This window comes from Urocitellus parryii, chromosome 2 (assembly GCF_045843805.1).
Source record: "Urocitellus parryii isolate mUroPar1 chromosome 2, mUroPar1.hap1, whole genome shotgun sequence".
In the NCBI taxonomy this organism is placed as follows: Eukaryota; Metazoa; Chordata; class Mammalia; order Rodentia; family Sciuridae; genus Urocitellus; species Urocitellus parryii.
This window is the reverse complement of record NC_135532.1, coordinates 35,972,388-35,984,680: the sequence shown is the minus strand read 5'-3', so window position 1 is coordinate 35,984,680 and position 12,293 is coordinate 35,972,388. Positions and strand designations below refer to the sequence as shown.

Sequence of the window (12,293 nt, the reverse complement as noted above, 5' to 3'; positions counted from 1 at the left end):
TTTGCTTCTGTGAACACCTTTTAAAAGTTTCTTCCTATCCCTTCAATGGAGCCCTGAACTGCTTGATTTATGAACTGCTTCCTGCTAAAATAAAAGTTTGCTGCCTGACTTATGAATTGCTATCTGCTAAAATAAACTCTTTAAAATTTTTATGGGCCTTCATTTATCTTTTAACACTTGCACACAAATGTCTATAGCAGCACTATTCATAATAGCCAACAAGTAGGAAGAACTGACATGTCCTTCAATGTTATCTATTGTTAGTAAATGGATAAATAAAACATAGTATAATCTATGTCATGGTAGCTTATTTGGCAACAAAAACAAATTAAGTACTTCATGGGTGGATGAATCCCAAAAATATTATGCAAAGTGTAAGAAGCCAGTCACATAAGATCCAACATTACTATATGATTCCCTTACATAAATATCCACAATAGGCAAATCCATAGCAAGAGAAAGTAAATTAATGAGTGCTTAGGCATTGGGGTCACAGAGTGATAGCTAAAGGGTATAGGATTACCCTTTGAGATAATGAAAATGTTCTAAATCTGACTGTACTGATGGCTGCAAATACCTATGAATTGTATGGGACGTGAATTGTATCTCATGAATGCTTATTTTTAAAAAACGCGATGGAGAGGTTGCCTTAGATTGCTTGTACAACTACAACACTACACCTGAGAGGCGGTAGTTTATGAATACTAGAAATTAGTTTCTCACAGTGCTGGAGGGTGGGAAGTCCAAGACCAAGGCACTGCAGGATCAGCGTCTGGTGAAGGCCAATCCCTCAGACCCGGCACTATCTAAGTGTCCTCTCATGATGGAGGTATCAGAAAGGATGAAAAGAGATGAACATCCTCTGTTAGGCCTCTTTATAAGGGCATCTGATTCCACTCCTGAGGATGCCACCCTCATAACTCAACCACCTCCTAAAGGCCACACTTCTTAATATTGTTTCACTGAGGATTAAACTTCAATATAAATTTGAGGGGACAAAACTATCCAAACAACAGCACTCCAACCCTGCCTCCCTCCCAAATTCACATCCTTCACTCCTAAAAATATATAGATTCTATAAAAGCCCCAAGGTCTTAACCTGCTCTGTCACCAGGCTGAACACTGAAATGACTGATAGCCTGTGGTGCCACCAGCTATGTCACTGGCTTGTAAACATTAAAGCTTGGAGGCTGATAACCACATGCTCCTAGATGTCAGTGGCTGCATTATCACATATTCCCAGTCCCTGAGGCGGGTTCCAGACCTGCTGTTCTAGTGCAATTTGACACCCCGGTGACCTGGGCTCATTATAATAAGACAAAAAATGCACCTATTTAGTGCCATAACAGATCCAATCATGCCCAAATTATGGAAGAAAAAGGGTGGAAACCTGGAAACCTCTCCTTGCCATGAGAAGTTCCAATGACACCATGCACACCACAGCCCCTCATCACCAGCCCTAGTGAAACCCAGCCCACAGACCTGCTGGGGAGACAGTACCTTTAGGGGGGAGCTCCTCTTCTCTTATCTTCAGTCATAGAATAAAATGACCTGCTGCTACTGGGACTGTTTGGTTATTTGTAAATGGTATTGAATAGGAAAAGAACCTGCAAATTTCATAACAATTCCAATATCAACTCAAACAGCTGAAGTCCAGAGTCTACACATCTACACATCATTTGAATCACAAATGGTTGAAACTCAAAGGTATGTTTCATTCTGAGGCAAACTGCCTGCGAGAGCAAACCAGTTGTGTGCTTCTAAATACAATGCTGGGACAGGCATAGGACAGGTATTTCCATCCTAAAAGGGAGACTTAGGAGAGAAGAAAGGGGGAACTGGTCCCAAATAAGTAGATTTTTTTTTCTTTTTAAAAAAGTGCTGAGAATAGAACCCAGGAACTCCTGTATTTTAGGCAAGTGTACCACTGAACTACACTCCCAGCCCCTAAGTAAGTCTAAATAAAATCCAACAGAGAAAATAACATTAAATCTTTTTAGTTTGGTTGGTTTGGTTTGCCTTTTGGTACTGGGGATGAACCCAAGGTCTCGTGCATTCCAAGCAAGCATTCTACCACTGAGCTACGACCCCATTAAATCTTAAGGCTCGAGAATGATCTTCTTTGACTCTATGTCCCACCACCTGGGCCCACTGGAGTGGGGTCTGGGCCCCCGCAGATCTTCTGAGCATGGCCCACACAGCAGCTCTCCCATGCTAGGATCTCCTGCCAATGACTACAGACCCAGGGTATCAGGGACAGACCTACCTCCACAGCTCCACCTAGATGTTGCCTGTTATGGTTTAGGTATGAGGTGTCTCCCCTAAGCTCCTGTTAATGCAAGAATACTCCAGAGGTAAAATGATTAGATTATGAGAGCTATGACCTGATCAGTCCATCCTAGTATGAATGGACTGAATGAGTGGTAACAGCAGGCAGGTGGGCCATGGCTCAAGGAGGTAAGTCCCTGGGGGCTTGCCCTAGAAGAGTGCATCTTCTCTGTGGCCCCTTCTCTCCTCCATGTCCCTGCTTCCTGACCCGCTGTGAGCTGAGCAGCTCACCTCTTATGGGTCCTTGCTCCACGATGTGCTGCTGCTTCACCTTGGGCCCTGAGCAATATAGGTGACTATGGAATACCTCTGAAATCATGAGCCCCAAATAAACTTTCCCTCCTCTAAGTTGCTCTTGTTGGGTATTCTGGTCACAGCGAGGAAAAGCTGACTAAAACACTGCCCTTGTGGGAGCTCTCCACAGTGACCCTATCCCTGAGGCTGTCCACTCTCTGGGCCCTAAGGCATTCCTTGATCTGGAGGAGGAGGCCCTACCCGACAACTCTCTCACTCTGCACACCAGCAGAGTCAGGGCCATGTGAACAGTGCCAAGGTTTCTATATTGTACCCTCTGAAGTGACAGCCAGAGCCACCCTGGAGCTACTCCTGAGGCCACTTGAGCTACAAACGGGGTGACCAAGAAGTACTACACTGGAAGGGAGCAGAGACTTAGGTATCTCTGGGGAAGCCAGTCCCAAGGTCCCTCAGGATCCCTGGGCCCCTCCCTTGAAATCTTTCTGCCCTCCAGGCCCTGGCACTCAAGCCCTGTGATGGGAGTGGCCTCAAAAATCTCTGAAATGCTTTCAGGATCACTCTTCCATGATCTAGAATAGCATCTGGCTTCTTTCCATCCATAATAATCTCCTTACCAAATGTATGCTTGGCCACACCCTGTATTCTCCCAAGCACACCTTTTTATTCTTCATAACTTGGCCAGGCTGAGAATTTTCCAAATCTTTAAGTTCTGCCCCTCTTTTGACTATAACTTGTCTTTAAGCCTTTCTCTCTTCTTGCACACTACTAGAAGCAATCCAAAGAAGCCATGCAGCACCCATGCACCTTGCCTAAGGATTTATTCTGCCAAATTTCTTGGTTTATCACTCTTGTGTTCCACCTTCCATAAACCATGAGGACAGGGACACAATTCACCCAAGTTCTTTGCCATACTGTAAAAGCATGGTCTTTGCTTCAGTTTCCAATAAGCTAGCTCTCATTTCTGAAGCCTCATCAGATGGCCTTTACTGTCCACATTTCTACTAATATTCTGATCACAACCACTGAAGTACGAAGAAGATTCAAGCTCTATCGACAGCTCCCTTTTTCTTTTGAGCCTTCACCAGAGTCACCCTTAACACTGCGTACACAGCAAGCTAGGCTTTTTCTAGCCAACTCCTCCAACTCTTCCAGCCTCCACCTGGTTCCAACTTGAGGTATTATGGCAACACTCCACTTCTCACTTCTTGGTACCAGTTTCTTAGTCTATTTGTACTCTGTAACAAAATTACAGACTGGGTGACTTATAAACAATAGAATTTTATTTCTCACAGGTGGGAAGTCAGCCTCTGGTGAGGGCCACTCTCTGCTATAAGATGGTGGCGTAGAGCTGTGTCCCCCTAGTGGAGGAGCCGTGTCCTCACAATTGCACAAGGGTTGGAATGGACAGGAAGGGTGAAAAGGGGCAAATCCTCCCCATCAAGCTCTTCTATGATCCTATTCGTGAAGGTTCCAACCTCATAACCAATCGCCTCCTAAGACCACATCTTTTAAAGTAGTAAAGTTTCAACATGATTTTGGAAAAGACAACAACATTCAAATCATATCAAAGGACAAAATATAAGAATGGGGAAGGATATGCCTTTGGCATTCATGGAAACTAAATAAGAGAGACTTCAAGACAGTGGAGAAAGCAAAGCCAGAAGGTCATACCCTCTGCCAGGATTCTCCATCCCTTCCTTTCTGCCTGTCTGGAGCCTTAATTGGCCATCATTCTCTTCACCTTCTGTCTTTCCCTTTCTCTACCTCTGAAGCCATTCACTTTGCTTTTGTTTTAAAATTGCTCCAATCACCTGTGTCTCCTGCTAGCTGTTGTTCTTAGGGAGTGGGTGCACTGCCTGTGTGCATCACCAGACACAAAGACTCTTCACAGCAGAGTTGGTCATGACTGCAAAAAATCCACAAAGCACCCAAAACCTCTGAGGAGACTGTGTAAACTGTGCTACGTACCCACAAGGACATATTACACAGCAATAAATCTTAGAAATAGTGTCTAGTGAGAAAAACTAGTCCTTTAAAACTAAACACATGATGATATCATTTTTATAAAGCTCAGACATGAGAAAACTAAACAATGTGTTGTTCAGGCACTCATCTATGTGATGAAACTTTACAAAAATATAAATCTGGGTTATGAAGGCTAGGGTATGGCTAAGTGGTAGAGCACAAGCTTATCATGCATGAGGCCCCAGACTGGATCCCCAGCATCAAAAACAAACAAACAAACAAACAAAAAATAAAAGTAGGGTATAACAGACACAAAATTGAGAATGGTAGTTACCTGTACAGTGGGTAATTCTGTGGGTGGTACAGAAAGACGAGGAAAGAGCAATCAGGTGGATAACATGGCATTGGTAATGCTCTGTTCCTGGATTAGCTGAGGTACAAAGGCATTCCCTCTACTGCTCTGCTTTCTAATTACATGCGGAGATATATATGTGTGTGTATATATATGTATAAAATTTCTTTTATAGCCAATAAATTGATAAAAATAATAAGAGAAAAACCTTAAAGTGAATGAAGGAATGGAAACACACAAGTGCAAACTATTATTTCCAGAAGACTCAGGAGGAAGGGAAGTGGAAAAGAAATAAAACAGCTAGCAGGAGACACAAGGTAATGGGAGCAATTTTAGAATAAAAGCAAAGTGAATGATTTCAGAGGCAGAGAAAGGGAAAGTCAGGTGAAGAGAAGGATGGCCAGTAAAGGCTCCAGACAGGCAGAGAGGAAGGGATCAAGATTATTGGCAGAGGGTAGTATGACCTTGAAAACAAAGCAGCCTATCCTCTGATTCTAGAGAGGAGATAAAAGTAGGTTGTAAGTCTAAACAAAATTTTGGGAGAAGGTGGGTAAGGCCAGGCAAAAAGTTGAAGAAAAGCAAAACCAATGGTATGAATATCCTCGAGGTAAAAAGTGAAGTCATTGGTTGGGACCAGAGAAGCAGAGATTGAGTATGAGGCTTTTGCAGCTGGTGACAGTTTTCAAGAGTCACACCAAATTGGCAAACTAAAAGGCATCAGAAGGCGCAATGCGGATATACAAAACAAGAAACTGCTAGCAGTACCAACTATGTAGTTGCCTAAATTTCTAGCCAGAAAAACTATGTTCTGAAACAAAAGATGTCACAATTCCTGTCTTGTTTGCCTGGGGGTGTAGTTCAGTGGTAGAATGTGTGCTTAGCATATTCGAGGCCCTGGGTTCAATCCCTAGCACCAAAAAATAAATAAGTAAGTGACTCTCTGTTTTGCCATCTATCTCACTGACCTTTTATTATATATATATATCTTTTTTTTAAGTTGTGGATGAACCTTTATTTACTTATTTTTATGTGGTGCTGAGAATTGAACCCAGTGTCTCACACATACTAGGCAAGCACTCCACCAATGAGCCACGACCCCAGCCCTCTCATTGACCTTTGATCTCCTCATATTTTTTCCTTTTACTTAGTTTTAAAAGAATAAATAAATAAATGGAGCTAGGAAGTAGCTAGGAAGCTAGGAAGTAGCTCAGTAGTAGAATGCCTACCTAGAATAAGGGAGACTGTGGGTTTGATCCCCAGAATTTCACTTGGCTGTGATTTCAATTTTTTTCTGTAAATAAAAATGATACTTGAATCATCTAAAACAGGTAAGTCCTTGATACCTATGCTGTGGTTATTAGCAAGCAGTAATCTGTCCCCGTGTCATAGTCATCCTTCAAAGTCAAAGGGAAATGCATGTCAGTAAAGCATTTAAAATCCAGCTCTCGGGCTAGGAGTGTAGCTCAGTGGTAAAGTACTTCAGAGGTCTACAATTCTCCCATAGAAAGTAAAAGAGAGATAACCATTTTGTAATAAATGTGTCTATATATACACACTATAATATATCATATAGTAATATGTATTACATACATTATATGTGTGAAGCCCTGGTTTCCATCCACAGCACCACAAAGAAAAACATAAATACATAAATGAATAAATAAGTAAAATCAAATCCAGGTCTCTCACTTCCTGAGATTATCACACAGCTACTAAGGAACCAATTGCACCCCAAGTTGTTTCTGTGAGGACTTCCCTCACTCCTATCACTCTGGACAAAGGAGGTCTAGACAACCCGCTCTTTCTCTGAGAAGGGAATTTCACAACAAATCAGGACAGAGTCCTTCTGGGGGTGTAGTTCAGTGGTAGAATGTGTATTAGCATGCTCAAGCCCCTAGGCTCAATCCCAGGGCCTGGTATTAAACTTCTAATACTTTCAGGCTTTTCTGAGACCTTCTCTTTGGCTTTCAATAACCTCCAGCTGGTGGCCCAGTAGCTGCTTCCAGGGTTCACCCTCCTCCCCAGCGAGCCTCAGACTATTCCCCAAGCCTAAACTCTCTCTCTGAAACAAAAGATGTCACAATTCCTGTCATGTTTGCCTGGGGGTGTAGTTCAGTGGTAGAATGTGTGCTTGTTTGAGGCCCTGGGTTCAATCTCCAGCACCAAAAAATAAATAAATAAGTCACTCTCTTAATAAATAAATAAATAAGACTGGGGGGTAAAATCCAAACTCCACAGGTCTTCCATGGCCACTCTCCAGGCTTGCCAAACCCTGTGAGTTCCCCTAGAGCCTCTTTTCATTTCTAACCTTCTGGGCCTTCCTATATGCCGGCTGCTCCCTAAGACACCATGCCTAGCCAATGGCTGCTCTCCTTTGGGGACCCACACAAGCATCACCTCCTCTTCAAGTTCCTAGTGTTTCAGGAGCAATAAGGAAGCCAGAGTGGCTGGAGCAGAAGGAGGAGGGAAGGGAATGCGGTAGAACATGAGGTCAGAGTTCATCATTGCTTTACAGATGAGGCAGAAGTTTACTAACTTATCCAAGGGATTTTGCTGATGAGAGGCAGATATAGGATTGAGACTTTCTTCAGGAACCTATCATCTTTGGAAGATAATATTATCTTCCAAACTTGATTGACACATGGCCAAGCCACCTGATATTGCTCTTTACAATAACGAATATAGCCAGGCATGGTGGCACACGCCTGTGATCCTTTTGTATTATTTGTACTCACAATCCTTCTGACATAATATATGTGGGTTGTTTCTTCCCACCAACCAATTCTCCAACTTCCCAAACAACAACTTGGTGACCTACATTCAATTCAGTTCGGACACTACCTGGAGCTAGCACAGACCCCAGAGGTAAGGGCTCAGCCCCACAAGTCTTCCCTCCTCTTCTGACACCAGTCATCAAGACTAGGGCACACAAACTTCTGAAGGACTGGTTATAAAGTCCAAGGGTTTCCAACCCTTGAGCTACAGTAGCTCACAGAACTCAGATAAGTGCTTCACTACTATTACCAGTTTATGATAAAGGATAAAATTCAAGAACAGGCAAAGATACTCAGCAATAAACAAGAATAAAATCATGGCATTTGCAGGTAAATGGATGGAGCTGGAGAATATAATGCTAAGTGAAGTTAGCCAATCCCAAAAAACCAAATGCTGAATGTTTTCTCTGATATAAGGAGGCTGATTCAACATGGGGTTGGGGCAGTGGGGGTAAAGGCATGGGAAGATTAGACAAACTCAGATAGGGCAGAGAGGTGAGAGGGGAAGGGGGAAAGAAAAGACGGTGGAATGAGATGGACATCGTTACCCTCAGTACATGTATGAAGACACGAATGGTGTAAATATACTTTGTATAAAACCAGAGATGAAAAATTGTGCTCTATAGGTGTAGTATGAATTGTAATGCATTCTGCTGTCATATATAACAAATTAGAATAAAAGATTAAAAAAAAAAAAAGAAGAGGCAAAGAGAGAAATGCAGAGGGCAAGAGATGGGGGATGGTGCACAGAGCTTCTGATCTCTCTCCAGGCACGCCACTCTCACAGAATCTCAATGTGTTTACCATCTGGAAGCTCTGAAACCATCGTTTAGGATTTTCATGGAGGTTCCATTCTGTAGGCATGATTGATTAAAGCATGGCGCCACTGATGATTAGCTCATCTCCAGTCCCTGTCACCTCCCCAGAGGTTGAGGGTGGTGCAGAAAGTTCTTACTCCCTAATCACATGATTGGTTCCTCTGGCAATCAGTCTCCATCTGAAGCAGCTATCTAGGGGCCCATCAAGGGCCACCTCATTAGCAGAAACTCAGATATGTTGAAAAGACAAAAAAAAAGTTCCTATCACTATCACTCAGGAAATTCCTAGGGTTTCAGCTCTGTCAAGAACCTAGGACAAAGATCAAATACCATTTCTTATTTTCACACTCTTGCCTTAGGACTTGGATACTTTTTGGTTTCCCAGCACAGAACACTTCCCTGAAATCATTCAGGTCTCTGCTCAAACCTGACTTCCCCTGCAAAGCATTCTCTGGCCACGTACTTAAATAGAATCTTCCTCCCCACCTATGCCCTTTTTTTAAATATCCCTATCATGATTTATTTTCTTCCCAGCACTTAGCAGTACCTAAAATAACAATATTTGTTTACCCCCTTTCTTTTCTCCATCTCCTACTAGAATGTAAATTCCTTGAGGGAGGGGTCTTGCTCTTACCTGGCTCCCCAGGGTCTAGTATCCCTGACACATTAAAAAAAAAAAAAAATGCTGGGACTATAGCTCAGTGGCAGAGCACTTGCCTAGTATGTGTGAGGCACCAGCTTCTATCCTGAGGGCCACATAAAAATGAAACAAATAAAATAAAGGCATGTTGTCCATAAAAAAAAATTCAGGGACTATATTCCCATTGAGGCAGGAGGATCCCTTGAGCCCAGGAGTTTGAGGGCAGTCTGGGTAACATAGTGAGTCCCTATTTCTTAAAAACAAATGATGAACAAATGATGATTTGTTAAACATATGATGATAACAGAAGGATGATACCTACCTTAGGGCTAGGAGTACAGCTTAGTTGTAGAGTGTATGCTTAGCATACTCCGGGCCCTGGGTTCAAGCCCCAGCACCAAAACAACAAAAACCCCACCTACATCAAAGGGTGTTGAAAAAGTACACACAGAGGGATATAAAGTGCTTAATATAATTCCTGCCACATAGTAAGCTCAATGACGTTGGCTAAGGCTATTATCAAAGGAATCCAGAAGAACATGAGGTTAATGTGGGCCAGAGCAGTTACAGAAGGTATCAAGAAGGGGCCAGATCATGTGCTTGATCTGGAAGAATGAGGTTTTTTTTTTTTTTTTTCCTCTCTCTAAGTTGGGACACTGTAGAAATTGTTAAGTCTCCTCTGCAGAAGTCATCCCTCCCCAATGTAGGCTGTCTTCACATTCCAGATCAAATGCAGTCTCCAGGGACTGGGAGTGTAGCTTAGTGATAAAGTATTTGTACAGCCTGTGTGAAGCACTGGGTTTGATTCTCAGCACCACATAAAAAAATAAAAATAAGCCAGGCACTGTGGTGCACACCTGTAATCCCAGTGGCTTGGGAGACTGAGGCAGGAGTATCGTGAGCTCCAAGCATGGTATCAAGGTACTAAGCAACTCAGTGAGACTCTGTCTCTAAATATAGGGTTGGGGATGTGGCTCAGTGGTTGAGAGCCCCTGAGTTCAATTCTAAGGACCAAAAAAAAAAAAAAAAACCAAATTAATTAAATAAAGGTATTGTGTTCATCTACAACTAAAAATAAAAGTAAAAATAAAAGAAAGAAAACCTATAAAAAATGCAGTCTTCATACTGTAAAGAATCATCTACTGATTAGCATCTCTCTGGCTTGACCATCCATTAATCCACTTTTCTTTCTTTTCTACACCAGAGACTAGATAAATTTCACTTCTAATGGTCCCTCAATAATATTGTTAAATTGATTAATTTCAGAGACCTATAGAAAAGAAGCAACCCAGGGCTGGGGATGTGGCTCAACTGGTAGCATGCCCATCTAGTATGCATGAGGCACTGGGTTCGATTCTCAGCACCACATAAAAATGAAATAAAGATATTGTGTCCACCTAAAACTAAAAAAATAAATATTAAAAAAAAAGAAAAGAAGCAACCTACTCTTTGGTCCAGCAATCTAGGCTTTTGTGTCTATCCTAAAGAAATACTCAAGAGTCAGCATTAGTTCAAGTATAAAGATCATGTCCACTTGCACATGCGAATGTGTGTGTGTATGTTTGTGTGTGTGTGTGTGTGTGAGAGAGAGAGAGAGAGAGAGAAGCAGAGAGAGAGAGAGAGAGAGAAGCAACCAGAATGTCCACCTGTAAGAAGGCAACAAACAACGATTCATCTACCCTGTGCAGAGGCTAAATGAAGACAGACACTTTATAAAACAATCTCCAAAATATTGAAAAAAAAAGTTGGATAATACACAGCATTTGGTTTTCATTTAGGTAAAACAAAGTATTTTAAAATAACACACACAGAAACCTATAAGTTTCTCTGATCTGTGTATTTATGAATAGCCACTGGAAAATAGATCTGATTTTTGTCCTGAATATTTGTGTACTACTTGCATTTTTAAAAGACCACACTGAACGCATTACTTACACAAACTAAAATGAATTCAAAATAGCTGTATTTAAAAAAAATCCCAGGACTTGAATATATACCATAAAGAGATTCAGGCATTGGTCTGTGACTAACTTCCCCAAGTAACTAATTTTGAACTATTAGGGCAAATCCACGCTCATTTTACTTCTCAGGCATCAGACCCCTTAACAGCATCGATTAACAGAAACGTGCTGGGTTTGCAACGTTCTCTAACACCTGTGGACAGCACGCCCTTTCTACACAGTGCTTTCCTCCCAAACCACGACCACGCTAGCGCTGGGCTCTGGAGAGCGCTTGCTCTTCCTGGGCACCCGGAGGACAGAGGCACTAGGAAGAAAGCTCTCCAGGTAGATGTGTGCACACGTTGTCGGAGAAAGAAACTTACTTTCCGACTAGCCTCTTCTCTGGCTGAAATCTGTCTCTCCTGCTCAGGCATCACCCCCGCAGACACCAATTTCTTCTCAGATCCGGCCCTGAGCCCAAAGGTCACCTGGTTAGGGAAGGGCGAGAAGAGCCTGTTAAAATCCAGGAGGAAGAGGAGTGGGTGTGAGGGCTTCAGTCCGGCTCGATTCTAAGGAAACCGTCTCTTCGCTTTGAATCAGGGGATCCGCAGCACCAAAACTGTAGGTTAAAATTGAGCGCCGCCGCGTCCCTAACTTGGGAGCGCAGGGATAAGAGCGCGTGGGGAGCGTGGGCCTCCGACCTTCACTCACACCCAAGCCCGCACCACAGGGCGAAGACCTGTCCTGACTCCCTCCTAAACTACCTCCGACCGATGCACTCAGCACTAGGTCCTCAGATCTGCGCCTGTGCTGGAGATGAAGGGCTGGCGAGTGGTGCAGTCCCGGGCCGGAGATGCAGATGTCCCGGGTTCGCCCAAGGCCTGGGGGACCGTTCGTCCAGGCGGGGTGTCGGATCAGCTCCGCTCAGCCCCCTCTCCAACTCCGCGCCTGGCTCCTGGGCTCCGCGGATCTCAAATGCAGCAATCGCTACGGGAATGGACTCTGCACTCGGAAGATTGATCCGTGAGCTGCAAGGGCCTCCCATTTGGTCGCCAACCGGCCACGGGTTTGGGACTGAGGGCAGGGGCGCCCCGGCAGGGGCTTCCAGTGGGGGAGGGGCCAAGGACCTGAGCGCCGGCTGTCCGTCAAAGGCCACGCCCCCACAGCCCACCTCCCACAACGGTGCCGCCCATGGGGGCCGGACCCGTTTGCGCCACGCCA

At 43.6% G+C, this 12,293-nt stretch overlaps 1 protein-coding gene across 1 annotated transcript in view; it reads right to left on the bottom strand.

The window, feature by feature from the left end:
- The window catches only part of Atp7b (ATPase copper transporting beta), a 68,535-nt gene extending 56,402 nt beyond the window's left edge, over nt 1–12,133 (bottom strand). Inside the window, exons 1-2 of the mRNA XM_026381850.2 lie at nt 11,837–12,133; nt 11,456–11,560 (exon numbers count right to left, since the gene is read on the bottom strand). Coding sequence (XP_026237635.2) covers nt 11,456–11,506 — 51 coding nt within the window. The 5' untranslated portion in view covers nt 11,507–11,560; nt 11,837–12,133. The remainder of the gene's footprint in view (nt 1–11,455; nt 11,561–11,836) is intronic.
- Between the last annotated feature and the right edge of the window lie 160 nt (nt 12,134–12,293).